This window comes from Plecotus auritus, assembly GCF_963455305.1.
Source record: "Plecotus auritus genome assembly, chromosome: 6".
NCBI lineage: Eukaryota > Metazoa > Chordata > Mammalia > Chiroptera > Vespertilionidae > Plecotus > Plecotus auritus.
In genome coordinates this window covers 155,579,005-155,599,699 of record NC_137773.1, presented here as the reverse complement: position 1 = coordinate 155,599,699, position 20,695 = coordinate 155,579,005, and the positions used below count along the sequence as shown (strand labels likewise).

Here is a 20,695-nt window from a genome sequence, read left to right as displayed (position 1 = left end):
TTTCATTCCATGAGGTCTGCGAGCTTGGGCAAATGACTGTCTATGCCTCAGTTTCCCCATCTGTAAAGTGGGAAGATCATCGTACTAATTTTGCAGGATTGTTAGGAGGATGACATGAGTTAATACTTGTACAACATTTAGAACAACACTCAGTTCTAAAGTATTTAGTAATCTGAGTTGTTTTTCTAAGACATGGGATGGAGAGTTTGAAATTGCATTTGTGGGTGTGCATAGCCTAGGAAACTTAGCTGCTATGTAGTAGATTTGATGTGAGCTTCCTTTTTATGGAAACAACCAAGAACTTTCCGTTTGTGAGGAAATCAGAGGACTGTGTTATAACTCATTCTCACTTTTTGAGGGATCCTTTTAGCGTCATTCGAAGAATCATTAAAAAAGTTTTGATGTATTTTAAAATGGAAGTGGGGGAAGACTTGAGCCTTTTGCTCTAAATAAGCACATTGGCAGGTTAAGGAAGTATGACACTCTAGATGCACAATGTCAAAGAAGATAAAGATGCCTCATGGGACTGTCTTCTGGATGTGAGTTTTCCCCAGTGTCCTTTCCTTTAACTTTCCTCACCCCACTCCCCATACTCAGGCTCTTACTCCCTTTATGTACCCATCAGGGTGCTTTCTGTATTGTTCTGATATTAACTGGACTAACTGGACTTGCTGGGCTCCCTGTGTACACTGTAACTGTCTGTGTGCAAAAGGGTTTAAGTTTTATTCATCATCACAGTCAAATGCTGGCACACAGTAGGATCTCAAAAATATGTGTAAAACCGAAATATCCTCATAGGATTTTCACCATGTTAATTTCATGAACCAATAAATTCTGTCAGTAGTTTTATTATCTACAGTATCCTAGCTTTCAAAATATTTTTCATGTTATACTTCATTTTGAATTTTCGTACCCAAGAGCAAATTGCTTCTGGATTTTTTTCTAAGAAAATCTGCTCACATTACAAGTTGTTTCATATTTTTACTTACATTGTAATATTCTTATATATGTATGGCACTTAAATGTTTGTAAGCAGAACAATAGTCTTGACCGAGTACTGGGGATCCAGAGTTATAAAAAATAATGCTATAAAAGACCTAATTATACATCACTATTAAGCACAATCTTTAGCACCATATTTCTATGCATTTAAAATTTTTCATAATTGAACATATATTTCAGTGTGACTAATACTTTTCCTTTTGTCTCAATTGTGTTACAGTTGAGATCCACATTTTCTTTTACTGAATCTAAAATCTCTTTCAGTTAGAAAAATTTCTTCACTAACATTTTTTAGTCCCATTTGTCCATTTCTCATATTTAAAAATAAAATTAAGAGGGAAAATTTCAATAACAGAGTCTAAATGATTTATAGACGAAGATGCTGATGCTGCCAACACAGAAATGCTAACAGCCGGTACCACCCCGTGTGAGTTCACAATGTCCATTTCTCAGTTGATGTGCACAAGTCCACAGTTGGCCTTGGAGACTCTGGTTAAGCCTGTAAATATATAATGTATATGTCAGCTATAAAGGTCCTGGATCACCTGAATTTAGAGAGAGCTGCAAGTGTAGATAACTGTTCAGTCATTCCAGAATGCGCCTCAGGGACTTCGCTTATCCACCCCCCTGTGCCTGAGCACCAGCTCAGCCGAGAGCACACAACTCCAGTGATGATGGGGCTCATTAATTCACGATGTCCAACCCATCCAACGTGTGTGTGTGTGTGTGTGTGTGTGTGTGTGTGTGTGTGTTTACCATTTCACCACAACAAAATCGGTAATTACCAGCATATGACATTTTCCCAAAGTGAAGCATTTTTGTAGTATCGATAAAGATGAATCTGATTAATTTGGTTTTTCTTGATGACCTAATCCAGAGGTGACATTGATTTGTATTTATCCAGTGGACGTGGGCAGTCTTGGTGGATAGCTAATGATAAAACACAGAAATCAACAACATGATTTAGCCCTTAGTCTTCTGTAAAATCTTGGATCATATCTGAGTGGGGTCCACAGACCCTGCAATGGGCTTTCTAGGGTTTGTGCAGACCTGAGAGTTATTTATAAGGAACCTTTGGGAGCCCCAGTGGGGAGAGGTTCCCTAGGATTTACGAGACTCCCAGAGTTCTGGCGGCTCTATCAAAAGCTAAAAGCCAGACTGTTTTTTCCTCCCAATTTTTAGGTAATGTAGCTTAAAAATCTAATAGTGTTCATGTAAAAAGGAATGCAAAGAAGGAATATAAAATCCGTGAAGAGTTACAGAACCTAATTCTAGTGTTTACTTTTAGAAAAATGGATTGTTCAGACTACTTTTTCCCCTTACTCTGTGGCTTAAAGCTTTTCAAATGTGCTCTGGAACATAATACAAATTTGGTATCTTTTTTTTCCTGCTATTTCTAAGCACAGATACTAGAAAATTGGATCTCCCCAGAGGATGGGAGATTTAACCACACAAGGATCATCAGAATAAGAGGAAGCAAGCATTCTCCAAATGTGTCAGTTGATAAGAGCTTTAGAATTTTAGGAAACAATTTTTGTTATAAAATCAAACTCATTGGATTTAGATCTATCTAATAAAAAACTTATACAAATCCTATTTGGAGTAGCATAATGTTTAACTGAGTGATGAGTAAATTTTTTGTAATCATATATAAGCAAGATACCAAGGGGCTTTAACCATTCTAAAAACGAACTCTAGTTGGGGACATTTGCACAGTGAATGCCTAAGAATGGATGGTGTGCATGACAGTTGCATCTTCTTTAGTCACTAACGGAGACCTTCTCGGACATCTGTTTGGGAAGACCTATAGATTTCATACAATCTTAAAGCTGTTAGAAGGGACCTTGGAGAATATCTACTTCAGTTCCCTTCATACTGCAGATGAACAATTGTAAGCCTCTATGTGCAGTTAATTTGAAATACTATATGCCCTTGGTAATAATACACCTTTTAACAAATATTTTCTAATTTAAGGTCTTTACTAACATATTCAATTAGTTTGAGTAAGAAGGTTTCAGTGTAATAAGAAAAATCTAGATAGGTACTTACACAAAAGAACTGAATAGAGAATCTGGTCAAAGATATTATCTGGGTCTTAGTAAAATTACTTTAATTATGTGAAAAAGCCATATGAACTATGAACCAACATTTTCTTTTAAAAATTATGATTTGGATATTTAAATAATTAAATAACATTTCCATGTTTGAAATGATCTCATTTTCATCTTCAGGAGATATGCTAAGAAAATTAAAACCAAATTGGATGTATTCTCTTTGTGCTTCCTTTTGTATTCCTTTAGAGCTTTGTATTGAGTTTCCCTTTTCAGTGCATCTTAGTAACCCTTGTATGAAAATGCCATTTTTCAGGCACTGGGATTGATCAAGATGGCAAGAGCCATAACTATGACAATTGGAGTTTAAGTAAAATTTAGACGTGATTAGTCTCTTCTCAACAAATTGAGATTCTGAATATGCCCCAGTTGTATCTCCCAAGAGGATAGCTTAGAAAGCAATAGAGGATCCAGAGGGAAAGATTTGGGGAACATAAGCTAACATGCACAAACAGAATATTACACTTAGAAATCCTGCCGTTTGCTTCTCATAAATTGAAGCCCATTTTACTTCCTTCCCACCCCCAAATACCAGATGGGGACTACCTGTTAATTTTCAACAAATTCGTTCCATGTCACTATCTCACATGATGCCTTTTGGAGCTTGTTTGCAGTATTAGCTATCCTTTGGGATTAAAAGAAAACCCAATTTTGTGAAAACTCCTATTAAAATTGTATTTGAACGTGGGGTTGATCTGTTTGATCTGAAATTTCAGTTTTGACCTTTGAGTTTTCCGCATGCATACATAAAGACTGCTGTAAAAATTCAGGCCATAGGCAGACAGGACTTGGAGAAATGAGAGGAACATCGGAGTGTATGAAGTTGCACTTCTCAAAAAAATAAAAATGTAAAAGAATAGAGAGCCAACAGTTTGACAGATTGTTCAGTAAATGCTCATTTTATTGAAAATTATAAAAAGGTGCTTAATGCCTCTGTGCCATTAATACAATACATAAAAAGGTTACTGTCAAGATTAGTGTTCCAGTTCGGAAAATTAACTGTAGAGCTTTATGCATCACTCTACATCGACTTAAAAGTTAAAGGCTTCTGTGTGTGTGTGTGTGTGTGTGTGTGTGTATTGCATGTGCAGACATTTATCTCAAAAAACAATTATTTTAGACTTTATGCCAGAGACATTAGCAGTGATGTGCTTTCATTTAAAGCACGGACATAATTGATACATATATATACGTATGGATCAGACAGGGTAGAACCATGAAAATCGCCTTATAGAATTAAACCTGTGCTAGTTGATTTCCCTTGCTGCCTCTCCAGAGTATTCCAACTCAACACATACATTCCTTCCTACAGAAAAAGATATTCAGATTCCTTAGTTGAAATTAATTAGCATTCAGAAACCAGATAGCATGTTTTTGGGTATTCATGAGATCTCTGTTTGAAAAAAATGTTTTTAACTTGTAGAAATGTGTTGCAACACACAGATGGGAAGAAAAAGAAAAAAAAATCTCTTTAGCAAGCACTGTGTGTAAAAGGAATATTACATTTTGCACGCTCCTGATTGCTCTGTGTAAACAGTTTTTGACATCTGTCTTTATAGTTTTCGAGGAGAGGAAGACTTTGTTAAAAGAATCATTTTTATACAGCAGTCACCATTTCAGTCTTGCTTTACCTGTATTATGAAAGCAGATGGTCTGCATGTCTTTTGAATATTTATAACTATCAAAAACAATCTCTTGCTATTCACCCTTAGGCTTATGAGGTGTCAGGACTGTTCTGGTTGAAAAAAATCATCTTGGGTGTTTACAGAAAGAGGATTACATTAAGCTGAAATGACTATACATTTTCCAGTTTAATATTTGTCCATCAGCTGTTTAATCGTATTTAGATAATTGTGTAAATAAGACGTTGTAGCCTTTGCCCTCTCTGCTGATGGAGCCTGGAAGCTTTAAACCAGGGTGAACCACCATTTTGTAGACTCTCCTGCTACCTTCTCCCACCTCAGTTAAACCATCAGCAAGTCTTCAGTAAGTTTGGATCATGATATTGCAGTGTGTTTATACAAAACAAACCAACCAACAAACAAAAACCCCAACAGTGCACAAAAAGCCAGTATGGAGATGACATGCAATGCTAGGGAGTTGCTGGCTTCCGGTACAGGCTGTTTAGTTTATTAGAGTATATTGTCATATGCAAATAGGGTTCCACACTCCAATTACCCTTTAAAGATGACATGGCTTTCTCTCTATTCCTCCCTGAGCATGCAGAGCTCTGAGGGTATTTTGGAAAACTTTTGGTACAGTGGGGGTTAACTGTTTTTTGACTGGAAGCTGAGCAATCAGAGATAACAGATTTTGCTGTGGTTGGTTGATTTGGCAGAAAAGCATGAACAGTTTTGGTTTAAATGATTGAATAACCTGATTAGCATTGTTTTGGGGTGGGTTTTTTGTTGTTGTTAAAGGCACAACAAAGCAATTTTAAGGGTAATCAGATCACTGCCTTTCCCCAAATTGATGAACCTCTTTTTCAGAAGGCTTCACCTCTCCCCAAAACCTCTTGCTTGGCTACTTAAGTAGAAAAATAAAACCATCTTTCCTTAGTTTCTGAATGCGTTATATATGTACACCTCCGGTGAACATCCCATTCTAGTAGGGGTTTGGAAGGATATAACATTTTGAAAAATTGTGTAACCTCCACTGATTCCTTGTGGGTGTTTTGTTTGTTGTTGTTTTTTGTGTGTGTTTCATATTTAGAGACCTGCAGTATTTTTGAGCCAAGGTCCAGAAGGTCCTCCCTCTATCTACGTCAGGCTTTAGAAAAATTCCACCCTTACCTTTTCACAATTAGAAAGGTTATAAATAATGTATTTGGCTGCGAAGGAAGCTCAGCCTGTGGCAGATGGCATCATTCTAGAGTGCCGGGGTTTCTGCGAAGATGGCATTCTTTCAGATCGGAACTTCAGCAGACTCCCAGAAAGAACGAAGCCCCTCCTAGGGAGTAGACATGTGCTTTATGGATCTTAGAAAAGCTTACAACTTGGCTCCCAGGACGAGAGTATCGTGTCACACTGGGGTTGTGAGACCCACGGCCAATTTCTGCTGACTTTCAAATTCTGTTTCCCAGCACAGAAAGCCGTGGCCGATTCACTAGTTGGTGCTATGTGTAGCATTTGAACTTGGGATCTACACCGACTGAGTTTTGTCAGCCTGAGTCCTTTCTTCCCTGAATGTTCATGTGTTACACGCACTGGCCACCGAGTGGGAAATCTTGCGATGACAGTTGTGTCTTTCTCCAAGTGCCCTGGTGTGTCTTTCTCCGAGTGCTCTCTAGAGAGCTTGTATAAATAGACATGGGAGAGGACTGGTTATGGAATGACTTAACCAGCGAGCACGGTGACTTCTGAGACATCTGTGCCTTTGCATTTTGGAAAAACTTGGGCAGGGATCTCTTGCAAATGAATGAACAAAGATTCTTTCGAGTTTTATTGTGACTGCCAAAAGTGATGATTTTAAAAGTCTCATTTAACAATTAAGCTGCCATTACCTTTAAGTTTTAAGAACAACGAGAGGAAGAGAGGGAGGGAGGGGCGGCTGTTTCTGGTAGTCTGCAGTAATGGCTTATTTCAGTGTCCTTTTGTTGATCAACTAATATGTTCCCAGCCCTGTCTGTGATGAGTGCACACTATTTGGAGATAAGAACCAAGGCTCTAGTAGAAAATCAACAGCATGACAAGTGCTATTGTGGTACCATGTGTGGGATGTTTGGGAAGTCGGCAACGGCAGAGCAGAGATACCTGAAATACATCCTCAGGGATGAACAGCTGTTAGCTAGAAATTAGAGAGGGCACTGGTCGATCATCCAAGTCAGAGAAGTGGTGTGTGTCTTCTTGACGTCAGCTACCATGTGCAGGCCAACTTTAGATATCACCACCAAATTTGCATATGGCAACAAATGGAAACACCGTTTTCCTTGGTGTTTTCCCTTGTTCCTACTTGACTTGTAACTCAATTTAATGAGTACAATCTACAGTCTTCGTAAGAAAATGTATTTGACTTAAAATATATCACTTGAAATTTTACCTGATGCCTTTGTTATTCACAGAGTAGTCTTTGGACTGGTCTGAAATGTGAGCCTATAATGAGGAGGTGGTGGTGGCAGAGGGTTGTCGTAGTAATTAACACCTCTTAAGTCCAGACTTGATATGTTCCAGGCACTGTGCTAATTATATCACATTCATTATTTTATTAATTGTCTGTCCAAGGGCAGATAAGTAATGACGTGAAGAGCCATACTTCCTAGTCACTTGCCCCATGCTTGGTACATAATAGGAGTTCAGTAAATACATAGTGAATGAATGAATGAATGAAAATGCTGGAATGAATGGAGTCTCAGAACAACCCCATGCGGTGAGTGCCACTATCACTGCCATTTAGTATGGGGAATTGTTTTAGAGTAGTTAATTTGACTGAGGTCACACTGGTAGTATGCAGCACATCTTGGACTTGAATGCAGATTTAGCTGATTCTGTTTCATTAAAGAACATTTAGTGTGTGTTTAATACCTGCCGGGCATTTGGGCTGGAAAGTAATATGGAACCCAGATCTGCATGAACTCACAGCCTAGTGTAATGTTTTTAAACCAGTGTCTCCTTTTGATTGACATGAACCCCAAGCCCCTCTCCTGAAAATCATGGCTCTTGATGTACCCTTTGTACATCCATCTCTACCACCTTTGAAAATATTGTCAATCTTTACTTTCTGTCATTTGTATTATCAAAACAGTAGGTGTTTCTTTACGACTTTCCAAATTGAAGATTATGACACTGGATATGCTCTTTCAAATGCCATGGGCCCCATAAGATCCTGAATTCCTGAATTCTCTCTTCCCTGCCCTTGAAACTCACTAGTGTAGTCAGATGCCATGCCTGAGATTTCAATAAGGATTTTACTAGGAAGAAGAAAAACAGTATCTTACTGTGGCTACATGTGAAATGTACTGTATATTGTTCCAGTAAAAATTGAAGTGACCCCGAGTTACTTGAGTTAAGGAATATTTCCCAGCCCCCCCCCCAAAAAAAAGCATAGAAAGATAGAGAATCTAAAAAGTTGTTTTGGCATACGTCATAACCTGTGGGTTAGCCTTTTGATTATGTCCTGCTTAGGCTAATATTTACATTAATCAGAGTTCCCTGAGCACACACCACTCCACAGAGTAGAACAGTGTCTAAAAAGTCTCTTAAGGACAGAAGCTACCAATTTAGGGTTAAACAAGGGCAGGGGGAAGCTTTGATGATGGTGCACATATGGATATTATTTTTCACATATGGATAATAATGAACTACATAGCACTATTACATATGGGCTCTAGTGTATAAAAATATTTCAGATTTTTTTTCTCACACTATGTATCTCCTTTCTTTTTTCTCCCATATACATGTATTTCACAGTTGATATACTGAACACATTAAATTGAAATGATCTGTTTAGCTATCGGTCTTCCTAATAGATTGCAAGCTTCCTTTAGGCAGAGGCCCTGTCTTGTCTGCCTGAGTACCAGCCAGGCACACAGTAGGTTTACAACGAAGAGCAAATTTCACATATTGGCAAATTAAAGTAGATGGGATATTTGTCAAAAACCTTAGGAAAACTTAGATATTTCAAATATTTCGGAAAATTAAGACATAAAGCTACATCTAAAATTTATATGTGCTATTATAGTAACATTTAAGAAACTGCCAGAATGTCTAGGTATAAGAGTAATAATTTTTAAAAAATTGAACCAAAGTGGAAGAACATCAACTGTCATCCATTTTCAGAATCACCGTTATCCATCAGCGATCTCAATAGTTTTATTAGTGTCTGACTTTATTGATCCATTATTACGATAGAGTAAGGGTGATTGAAGCTGACGGATTGTTAACCGGATCAGGTAATCTGGCTCTGGTTCTGGCACCCTTGCTAAGTATCTTTTTGTACTCTGGACTGAGGGAGGCTCTTAGTAAGATTGCAAGCTACTAGATTAATAGCAGGGCATCATGAGCCCATTAAGGATGTCTTTTTAGAGAAATAAAATGAGGAAAGGACTATAAAGTAGAAAGTGTCAAAAAAAAAAAAAGGGATGTCACAATTCTTCTTAAGAAAGATCGCCCGTGCTGTACATAAATAATGCAATTCTAGCTTATCCTCCTCACTGTAAGTTCTTCAAAGATCCCCAAGATTTGCATATTACAGGAATGTGTTCCTGTTATAGAATTACCACTGCTAATGGATGTTAGGAGAGTCAATAATAACCAAAAGAGCTTTAAATTAGAAGTCGCTTAAAGGAGATAATTATATAAAAATACTTTTGTTCCCAAACTGGCTTTTCTGGTTGTGCACCGCTCCCAAACAATGCTGCCCTCTGTAAACTGTCACCATAGACCAACTGAAGTCTGAAGTGGAAGTTCTCAGGTTTCTACACAGAGGAGTGGGGGAGGGGGGAGGGGTTGGTGCTACAGTCTTAATTATTCCTGAAATGCAATTGGAAATTAATTTAGCTGCTACTAGAGAAGAGGGATGGTATGGTTAAAAATAACATGGATTAAGTCACTGAAATTACCATAACTAAAATTTGCTGGGAAGAAAACACTTTTCGTTGTTGAAAATGAGTTTCACTCTCCCCCCAAACTCCTAATACATCAACATCATGATTTTCATCTTCATTTTTCTATTAAACTGTTGGCTGTTTTCAGGATGAAGGCAAGTGACAGAATAGGTCATTTTTTTTCATGGTATCTTTGAGAAATTTAGTAAGCATGAAATGTATATAGTTAAATGTTTAATGGTTAGTTTGAAATTCAGAACTCAAGCTTTACTGTAGATGAAGCTGGCAATACCACTGTAGAATTTTTTTTTCTTCTGATAGAGGATCTCTGAGTAGTTTATTTTCTCCTTAAATGTGGTCAGTGTTAAGGCAGTTAATGCGCCTCCAATGGGAAACCAAATAATAGAAGTGGAAAGCAAAGCAGTGTATCCCAAACTTTAATGCACACCCAAAGACCCTGGGGATCTTGGTCATATGCAGCTGCCCATTGACTAGGTCTGGGGTGGGGCTGAAGACGATGCATTTTTAATAAGCTTCTAGGTGATGCTGATATTGCTGATCCCTGGGCCATACTTTGAGAAGCAAGGATGTAGAGTACAGTTACTACAACTCAAAGTAGCTATGCAAAACCCATGGACACAGGGAAGGCCTGGGGAGGGAGTAGGTGTGGGGTGGAGGGGGTCAATGGGGAGATACAGGGGGACATCTATAATGCTTTCAACAATAAAGACAAAATTTTTTAAAAAAACTTACCCACAGTCATAAAGTCATCTTCACAGAATTGGATTTATTGGGATCAGGGTAAGTTTGTCAGCCTAGAACAGATGACATTGATGGAAGTTCCGTAAATACTAGAGCAAATCCTGTGGGTTTGATAAGCTTTATACTGGTCTCAGTGGGTGGTTGTTTTCTATTTAAATAAGCATTTGATGACCTACTTAATGAATTTTAAGAAGTTGAGGCTTTAGGTTAAGTGTGAAGCACAAATGTATTGGTACTCAGTTGATTAAAAAAAAAATACAGTTTGCACAATTGAAATCGTTTCTGTGTTCCATCTTGTGCCACTATGTGTTACAAATGTTTCCCCCTCTTCACACAGAGTATGATTTCTTCCATTGTGAACAGCACTTACTATGCAAATGTCTCGGCAGCAAAATGTCAAGAATTTGGAAGGTGGTACAAACATTTCAAGAAGACAAAAGATATGATGGGTAAGCAAAAACCGTTGCCTCGGTGGCTACATACCATTACGTGTCATTCGGGGGTTTATCAAAGTCACATCTCAAGCCAGGTCTTTTGATTGCCCAATTAGAGATCAATTTAGAATGTTTCTTTGAGGGTGGGGAGTGGGTATGAGTATAATGAGATAATTAAATTCAATAAATGTTTGTGTTTAAATCAGCCAAACTGACTTGGTTGTCAGACATGCAGGAACTCGAGGGGGTGAGGAGGGAGCTGTCATTTTTTAACATCTCAGTGAAGACCTTGAATAACTAATATTAGCTGTGATTTCTCTCAGAGATAAAACATGCTTTTATGCTTTTTGTTTGTGTTCAAGAGAAAGAGCCTATTTTTTTACACCCAATTTTTAAGGGAATTAATGGATTTCTAGTTTTCACAATTGAGATCAAGTGATTTTTATATTCCTAATCCCCCGCCCTGCCTGTAGGTGCTTTAGTGAACATACCACTTTATTGTCCACACCAGAAAAATCATTGCATCATTCCTGAACTTTTAATTCCACTAGAGCATCCTATCTTAACATAGAACTTTAGGTCAATATTGGTTACTAAGGAAATACATTAAAATTATCTGCAGTGTAAAATGACAGATAAAAGCTGTGTGTTGTACCTAGGCATTTAGATTATGACATTTTCTCCCTATTGAGTTTGTTGTTAGTATTTGCCAAGGCAAACACTGTGATTGAGGTTAATGTTTTAATTTCTATTAATGTTTTCTTTCATATACTTGTACCCTCCAAATAATATTTTTAAAATAATGTAAGAATGGGATATTTAATGTGCATGGTGTTATGCCCTGTTTTACATCTATTTCTGTTTACTTCTATTACATTCATTTTATGACAACAACAGTAACTTTTCCTAAAGATTATAAGAGACAAGAGAAGCTGAATTTTGAGCATGTTTTAGCTTTTAATATTTCAAGCAAAACCATCCATCTACCCAAACAGATTCTTTGCCTTTTATAGCTTAGAGCTATAATGAAGACAATGCATCATTTTTGGAATAATTGCTTGAATTACTATTCCCTGTGAATGGCCCACTTGGGCTGATATCACTGGTAGAAATGGAAGGTTTCTTCCCCAATTCTTAGTTATATTCGGCATATATTCAGTGATTATAGACATAGGATATGTTCCTCTAAATATAAAACCTGAATATTTAATGAAATGATGATTAAAGTCCAACTACAGTCTGTACGTGGAAAGGATGGTGTGCTATTTGGGAAGTCTCACCTGTGTCCATACAGCATCGTGCTCAGCTTTTTCTGTCAGGAGCATCACACCAGTCTCCTGCTCGCAGCAGCAAAGCATTTGACACACTTTGAGCTCATTCTCAGCCAGTGCGCATGAGAGATCTAGCCAAGGGAGAAGCATCCATCTTGGGTAGGTGGTAATAAATTGCAGAACCATGACAGCATCACCATTGCACCAGAACAACTCCCCGCCCCTTCCTTGAAAGATTGTCTTTAGCATCTGGTGATAGCCATAGCTTCTTCGAGACACATTTGGGTCTTAGCAACCCTGGGTAGACTGGCTTGTAATACTATAAATCATTTGCCTCATTCCAAGAAATGTTTGCAGAAGATGATTAGACTTAAATAAAGCAAACTGTGTAAGATACTCAGCCCCGTGTTCAATATGCACTCAGTTATTATTACTTGTCATGGTGACCACTTTCATTATTTATTATATTGATTACTTCTTTATATTCATGTCTGGGTAAGAATTGAACGTTGACCATATTTATGTTATCTTTTTTTCTTTCAGACCTTTTGCCTAGAGTAATAAGGATTGATATATATATATCATAAGAAAATACTTGTGTATTTCTTTTTTGTTTATTGCCTATGCTGTCTTTTCTTAGCTCAACTCATTCTTTCCAGATGCTATTAAGCAAATGTCATTCTTCTAGAAACAACCTTAAAGTAAACAATGCTTATCAGCCTCCTTGGGGTAATGAGAATGAGTAACAGTTTGATCCCCAAAACTAGTGATATAGAATATGAAAATACTTGATTTCATGCCTTAAGTCTAAACTACATTATAAAATAGATCAGAAGTATTGTCCCACTTTTAAAGTTTGTGGAATTGTGCCGAGGAGGAAAGTAAAAACACAGCGGGTTGAATTCTACCTTGAAATGCTCTTATTTTAATTGGATCTTTAAAGTGCCCTGTGCCTACTATCTCTATTTAGGACATGATCAGAAATGCTTACCAATGCCCATCCTTGTTGACTTAGCATGATTTTACCTCTTATCTGTTTTAGTTGAAATGGATAGTCTTTCTGAACTATCCCAGCAAGGTGCCAACCATGTCAACTTTGGCCAGCAGCCGGTCCCAGGGAACACGGCCGAGCAGCCTCCGTCCCCCGCGCAGCTCTCCCATGGCGGCCAGCCCTCCGTCCGGACCCCTCTTCCGAATCTGCATCCTGGGCTTGTGTCAACGCCCATCAGTCCTCAATTGGTCAACCAGCAGCTGGTGATGGCTCAGCTGCTGAACCAGCAGTATGCAGTGAATAGACTTTTAGCCCAGCAGTCCTTAAACCAACAATACTTGAACCACCCTCCCCCTGTCAGTAGATCTATGAATAAGCCTTTGGAGCAACAGGTTTCAACCAACACAGAGGTGTCTTCCGAAATCTACCAGTGGGTACGCGATGAACTGAAACGAGCAGGAATCTCCCAGGCAGTATTTGCACGTGTGGCTTTTAACAGAACTCAGGTCAGTTTTGTTTTATTTATTAATGATTTTTCTATCTTTTTCTCTCTCCAGTGCCATCTACACCTAATGCTTATTCTTTTACTTGGTACTAACATTTTATCCTCTTCATGTAATCGTATTGTCTGTTCCTTGTGGTGCCTAAATGTAATCATTATTTTCCTTCTCTTGAACCTCCTCTGCCGAGAGGAAGCTATGCATAGCATGATGCGGATTCAGGGGCCTTGAAAGAATAAATGAAATATCTTTCACACTGGGATTACCTGCACTCTTACATAATGGAGTTATAGACAGCAGTAGCAGGTTGAGAAGAGTTTCATGACTTGGCCAAGGCCACTGGTAGGACTCCAGGCTTCTAGCCTAGGATCTTTAGTATATTACCACCCATACCAGACATGAGTATATCAATGGGCTCTATTGAAATTCCTCTACAACTTAAAAAAAAAAAACAAAAAAACATGTTGGGACTCAATCATAATTTCTGCCATTTAATTCTAAGCAGCCATTTAGAAAAAAATATATGACTTATTAACAGAAGCTATTTCTCTCCCCTCTTCACATTATTGTTCGTGTTCCTCCCAAGCTCACTAAGAGGCCTCTGGGGTAGGTTGAGCTGCAGGCTTCAGTCTACCTGTCCCCGTCATGTCCACACCTTTGTCCTCCTGGGAAATTCCTCTGAAGATGTTATCATCCTGGAAGAAGTTTCAGAAGGACAGGGAGAGAGGGTGATATAAAAGACAGGAGTCCTAAGATAAAAAGTCCTAAACAAATTGATTCTATTAAACTGTGAGTGAGAGGATTTTTAATTCCTTTTTTTGGAAACTAGTATGATATATATCGTGTTTATTCTTGGCCCAGGCACACACACACAAAAAAACAGACCTGAAAAGAATATGTAACTTTGATTAGAATGAGGACATTATGTCCTTTCAGCGTTCTTGTTTTACCACTGTTCTTCCATTTGTCAACTTTTTTTGGGGGACCTGACTCATACTTTCCCCTCATGTATAAGTTATTTTGTTTATTACATGATTATAAGAATAAAATTCTGGTACAAAAATAATCTAGTATTAATTCCTTGTTGGCAGAATCTCCATACCTAGGAGGATCCCAGCTGTGGCTTATTTTTGGCTTGCCTTAAGTGAGGAGGCCTGAGGAAGCCTTTAACTCTGTTTATTTTCGGTTTCTTTATCTGTTTTTTGTACATCATTTGTCTGTTTTTAAAAGGGTGATTGCAGAAGGTTATGTCTCAGGTTAAAATTGTATGGTTTTGCCTATTTGGATATTTTAACAACTTGAAATGTGTTCATCATTAGCTGGTAAATTTAATACGGCACCTATGTTCAGTTTTGGGGGGTGATTATAAAAAAAATGAAATGAATGCGTGAATGAATCAGAAGTCAGCCATCTAGCTAGATACTCCTGCTCTGGCAGCATTTTTGTTTTGTTTTGTTTTTGTAAATAGCAGTGACTGCTAGAAGTTGTCAGTACTGGGCAAAAAATAGATAGGGTTGTTGAATTGAATTAAAAGCCCACAGACAAAGAGAACATTGACGTAGACACAAATGACATGCAGATTTACAGATAAGCATTTTAAAAACGGAGCAAATGGTTATTTCTTAAAGCACCGGGGAAAGCGTATTTTATATGGTGAAGAATGACACGAGAATCCAGCTGAGGGAGATGAGGGTGAAGTCCGCACCCCTCGGTATAGTTTTTCTTCTCTTGGGTTATGATGCCCCTGCTATTACTCTGAAGAGCTGACCATTTTTTCTGCCTTTGGTTCTAACATTGACAGTGTCCACAAATATCTATAGAATTTGTTACTGTAAGGAAGGTAGAATTCTCTTTTTATGCCATTTTAATCTCTTTTGAAAAGATAAACAGTGACTTTATTTTTCTGAGAGTGAGAGAATGAAAACCTGGTACAGCATGATGCCAGTGTCTCTCTATTAATAGTAGCCAATTTAGAAAAAATCATTCCCAAAGTATTATTTGGAGCTCAGGATGGCAGAGGGGTTTGGTTCTATACCTTTGCATCGGTAATTGGTACTCCTCTGTCAAAGTGGACGTTGGGCCCTATTTGAAGCTGTCTGATGTAACTGAGAGTAATTTTCTATGTACAGTGAAGTGTTCACTTTTTGGGTACTAGCTTTTGAACACGCAAGCAAGCATGCATGTATTTTTGGTGTCATACTTAAAAACCATCACACACATGCACGCCACGCACACACACAGCTGCATTTATTTTAATGATTATACATTCATATGAATGCATGTAGTGTGTTTATTTCAAAGTGTATGCGTTTCAATAAAAGCAGGTGCAGAGTGAGGGTGTATGGTGTGAGTGTGGAGTACGAAAATACGCATGCTAATGCATATGTATAGGCGGAGGAGCTCTGCAGAGTTAAATCACACATCACACATTGTGTGCACTTATTGCAATGTGCACTTATTCCAACCCCAAGTTTAAAAAATTAATGTAAAATATGTACGTACAAAATGCAGTTATATGACATGATCAGATAAAGACATTGGTACCCTGTACACAGTGTGTTAAAACATTAGTATAATAGATAATGCTGTTAAGACGCAAGAAAATTTTAGTCATTGACAGCTCTGTATAACTTTAAAATCCTGAATTTCATGTTTTAGCTCTTAATTGGAGAATTTTCTCATCATCTTAATTGGGTCTCCTAAATGAAATCATACCCCTCTCTCTCAAGTCTTTCCCACATGACAATTTTTTTAAGTCTACCTTTTCTGAAAATTTATGGAGAATTTATATAATTACTTGTTTTAAGTACTTTTCCCCCTTTTGAATTAATGGGCATATGTTCTTTAATTGCTACCGAAGACACCAGCTTTTAGCATATGTCATTCATTCAGTTATTCCTACTTGATGTCTTTTTAATGGAAACCTATGGCTAAAAATAATTGCCAAAGCTTCTAGATTTATACTTTCCAGTTCACTTCTCTGTGTTATTGCCCTTTAAAGGTGGCAATAGAAGAAAATATATTCTTTAGTGCCTTTTTAGAAATAAAACCCAGAGTTTAACTCTGATCCCACCCTGTGGCTTTTTTCCTTTTTTCTCCCCCCTCCTCTTATCTTTGGCACACTTTATTTTCCAGTAAAATAAAGAATGAAGATGGATTATTCAAAACTGATAACAGTAATGGACCATCATGTAATGTTTTATTGAATTTGAGTTCTGTAAATTATGTGGTGGAGAGAAATTTGCCTGCTTAAGTATAAGAGAGATTGCTGCTGTGTTTCTATAATTCTTCACAGTGTAATTTAAGAAAAGTCCACTATCCATATCACTATTGAATAAAAGGTAAAAAGGTGCTATTACCCCAACGTGACAGCTCTCCTTTAGCCTCCCCAAATGACAGAGATAAATGTGTCTGCTTATAACTTACTTGGCGAAAGTCCAGTGTAGGAGGTGGAGTTTGAAAATGGTCTTTCACCTGGACATGTGTTTAAAAATTCACCAAACCACAAAGGCAGGTAGCCTTGAAGAATATTCTGCATATTTTCTTTTTAGTAGGGAGGTTTTATCAAATCATATTTTCCTTCTGAGGCTTTGAAGTTCCATGAAACTGATAAAATCTATTTGAATCAGTGATTATGTTCAAAGAGGAGACAAATGGGAGGCCAGACCGGCTTTTTGTTCAGATTGGCAGTCTCTTTCGCTTATCTGCTGTTTTAAAGAATTCATAATTAGCATTTGGAAGTACTGATAATATTTATTGAAGGTTTTTTTCTTTCTTTTACAATTACTAATGAATTTTACTTGTAGTAACTTGTAAACTCTTTTTGGAATGTAAAGGTTTAGGAATTCATCGGTAAGTTTGCTCTTTAACTGAAAAAAAAAAATTAAAATTCTTATTTAACCACCATGTAAGACAATGCAGAACCATTTTATGTTTTCATATATAGAGAACATATCGAGTTATTTGAAGATGTGAAGTCCCAATGAAAAGCAGCTTCTCATTTCCAATAAAATTAATATTCATGAGGTGCTGGTAACTTATGGCATAACATACAAATTCTCAAGTTCTTTTCAGAAACAAGAATGGCTAATGCTTTTGTTTAGTTTTCTTTAACAAATTTATTGAGCACCTATGGTGCACAGTATTGAGATATTTTCATCCTGCTGTTTCAGTATATTTGCTGAGATAGCGAATAAGGTACAGGACATTATTTTTTAGCATGAAGAAGAATTTTTGGTAAGCGATCCCTCTTACTGTCCCCCATGAGGAATTACCACAAGTGACATTGACCTAACTTGGCAAATCTGAACTGTATTTTCGACTATGGGCAAATGGAAACGGGCCACATACATCTTGAATCCATAAATGTAACTATTTCAAGTAACAACAACCTGAAAAGGACCAAACATTCATTCCCATATCCGGATTCTTATAGCAGTCATTTTGCATCCAGAATTATTCTCAAGTGACATGATTTTTTATTTATTTATTTTTGGTAATTAACACATTCTAATCAAAACATTTCCTAACAATATTTTCAAGCATTTCCACCAGGGGGCACTCCCCTCATTGAAAGCCTGGGCCAAAAAAAAAAAAAAAAGAAAAAAGAAAAGAAAGAAAGTAAGTAAGAAAACCCCAAAGGTTTCTAAAACACCCAAGATGTCTACACTGGCTGCTTTAGAGCTCTGTGTGTTCCAGGGTTTGAAATAATCACTTTAGACCTTCAACATATTACAAGCAGAAAAACTACACTTGCTCCAGCCAAATAATTAAATGGAAATAAAATGTTTTGCCCCTAAAACACTTTACTTGCTCAAATGGGAAGTCTTGCCAACATCAAAATATGGGTAGAGAAATTTCTAAATCCTCTCCCAAGTGACCTGCTGTCTTCTACGTAAGCCATACAGGAATGCCTTGGTGTTATGTTAGCAAGACTTGATAGAGAGTATTATTATGTATTTTTTCAGGTCTTTGCTTTTCTCACTACAGTTCTCTGCTGTCAGGGGAAATATTTTATAAATGTCTAATTTCAAATTCCCCAATCCTCAATATTTATAGAATCCCTTTTAACCTAATCTATTTTTTAAAAATTACTGAACATTTAGTGTAGGTAAACATCTTACAAAGCGCCACAGTAAACTTTTCATTGAAGGCTCACCTTGAGTAAATTAATACTTACCATTAGAATTTACCTGTGGCATATCTAAGTTTCTGTCACCCATTTGCAATGTTCCTTTTGTGGTCTGAATACACATAATTTATCCACTTAGTAAATATTTATCAAACACTTATAGAGTAGGCATTGTGCTGGGATAACAAAAATGAATATTAGAATATTCAAGGAATTACAACATTTTATTTATTATACTGTATTTTTCTATCTCTATTTCTGTATAGTTGATGTATATTACTTTGCCAAGCACATCTTGTAATACATAACATTTTGTAAGGAAGAGTAGAGAACATGGATTATTTTTTTACACCTATTTTCAAATGTTTTTAAGGCCTGTATTTTTCGGTTTTCATGTGACACATCAACACAGTCAATCTAATTAGTTGGCCTTGTGCAAATTAAATAGCTGGATGATTGACTGCCTGTTTGACTGAATTTTAGTTAAACTGATTGGATGTTTTACTCTTGTGTAAACTCAGTCGCAGCATTACTTGTCAGTATTAGGAATGAAAGGACGCATTCCCTTCATTCTTTCCTTACATGTCTCATGGTGAAACTTAATGTTTGGGTCCAGGTTCCTGACTTGCGTTGCAGAGACCAAGGGAGAGATTAAAATTTACTCTGAAACCCCCTGAGCCTATTGGAGATTCTTTTTTCACAGCAGCCTGTACATCATTTTAATAGTGGACAGTACTTTTATATTGTCTGCATCTATTACTTGGGCAATTTGGGCATTATCCCTGAAGAACCAAAAACTGGGTTTGCACTTCTAGGAAACCATGAAAAAAACGCAAATGTTACAATCTTGGGGCTTAATTATTTTGATATGACACTTTATCTCCCCTTCCCCAAATGTACCCTTTCACCCTTTCTGCGGAGTTGTTGGAAAGTGAAATTTGCAAACTATGTTGAGATCTGGACATTTTATCCTGAGCTATATCGTATTAAACTGATATTCTGGCTAAATGTAGAAACCACATGCACCGTGGTGTTTCCGGCATCATTTCATGTACAAGATTGCAGTGGTCAGAGCTGCTCAGCCCCTATCAAACGGACAGAAACATTTTCTAATCCTTCAACTTAATAGATCCCTTAAAACTGGGGGAAACCACCCATTTTTTAAAGCATTCTTCCAAAAAACTAGTAAAAAGGGGGGCTCTATTACTTGGGGAAAGAGACACTTTAAAGGACTTTACTAATGGTTTGTAAATTCCTTCTATTAGAAATACATATTTTTATTCCTCAAGAAAGTAATAGTCACACAATTGGATGATACTCTTTTCTGTGGCATACTATCATGGATTTTTGAAATGTGGAGAGGGGTTTATGTATTTCCGATTTAATCTATGGTTTCTGAAGTTCAGAATTTCTACCTGTTAACCAAGAGATATAGCATAGCAAGGTAGTATTTAGAGTCATTGGGTCCGTCAATGTAGTTTCCTTAAATGATAAATACAAAGAATTGTTTGCCATTGACTCTAATAATTTTCAAATAAAGGAATAACTTTAAATACTGTCTGTGAAAACATAGCCTTAATCCTAGACGATGCTTTTGTGAAATTCTTTTTTTTATTATTTAATCCTCACCAGAAGACATGCTTAGAGAGAGGAAGGGAGAGAGAGAAAGAGAAAGACATCGATGTGAGAGAGAAACATAGATCATTTGCCTTCTGTAGGTGGCCCGACTGGGGATTGAACCCGCAGCCCAGATATGTGCCCTGATGATGCTCAACCAATTGAGCCACTGCCTGGGCCATAACATGCTTTTTTTCTAATACGTTGTAGTTCATGTTCTAGTATTTTCTATGAAAGTTCTGTTTCTCCTGAAATAGCTTTGTATCTTTACGTATTAGATGCTGTTGGCATTCCACTGTCTTTGTCGAGGCAGCTTGAGAACTCTACCGTTCAGT

The 20,695-nt window shown here is 37.3% G+C and overlaps 1 protein-coding gene across 3 annotated transcripts in view; it reads left to right on the top strand.

The window, feature by feature from the left end:
- Positions 1-20,695, top strand: part of SATB1 (SATB homeobox 1) — a 100,891-nt gene that overhangs the window by 38,123 nt on the left and 42,073 nt on the right. For all 3 annotated transcript variants that reach the window (XM_080676299.1, XM_080676298.1, XM_080676300.1), the window contains exons 6-7: positions 10,754-10,865; positions 13,164-13,618. In XM_080676299.1, the coding sequence (XP_080532425.1) occupies positions 10,754-10,865; positions 13,164-13,618 (567 nt within the window). The remainder of the gene's footprint in view (positions 1-10,753; positions 10,866-13,163; positions 13,619-20,695) is intronic.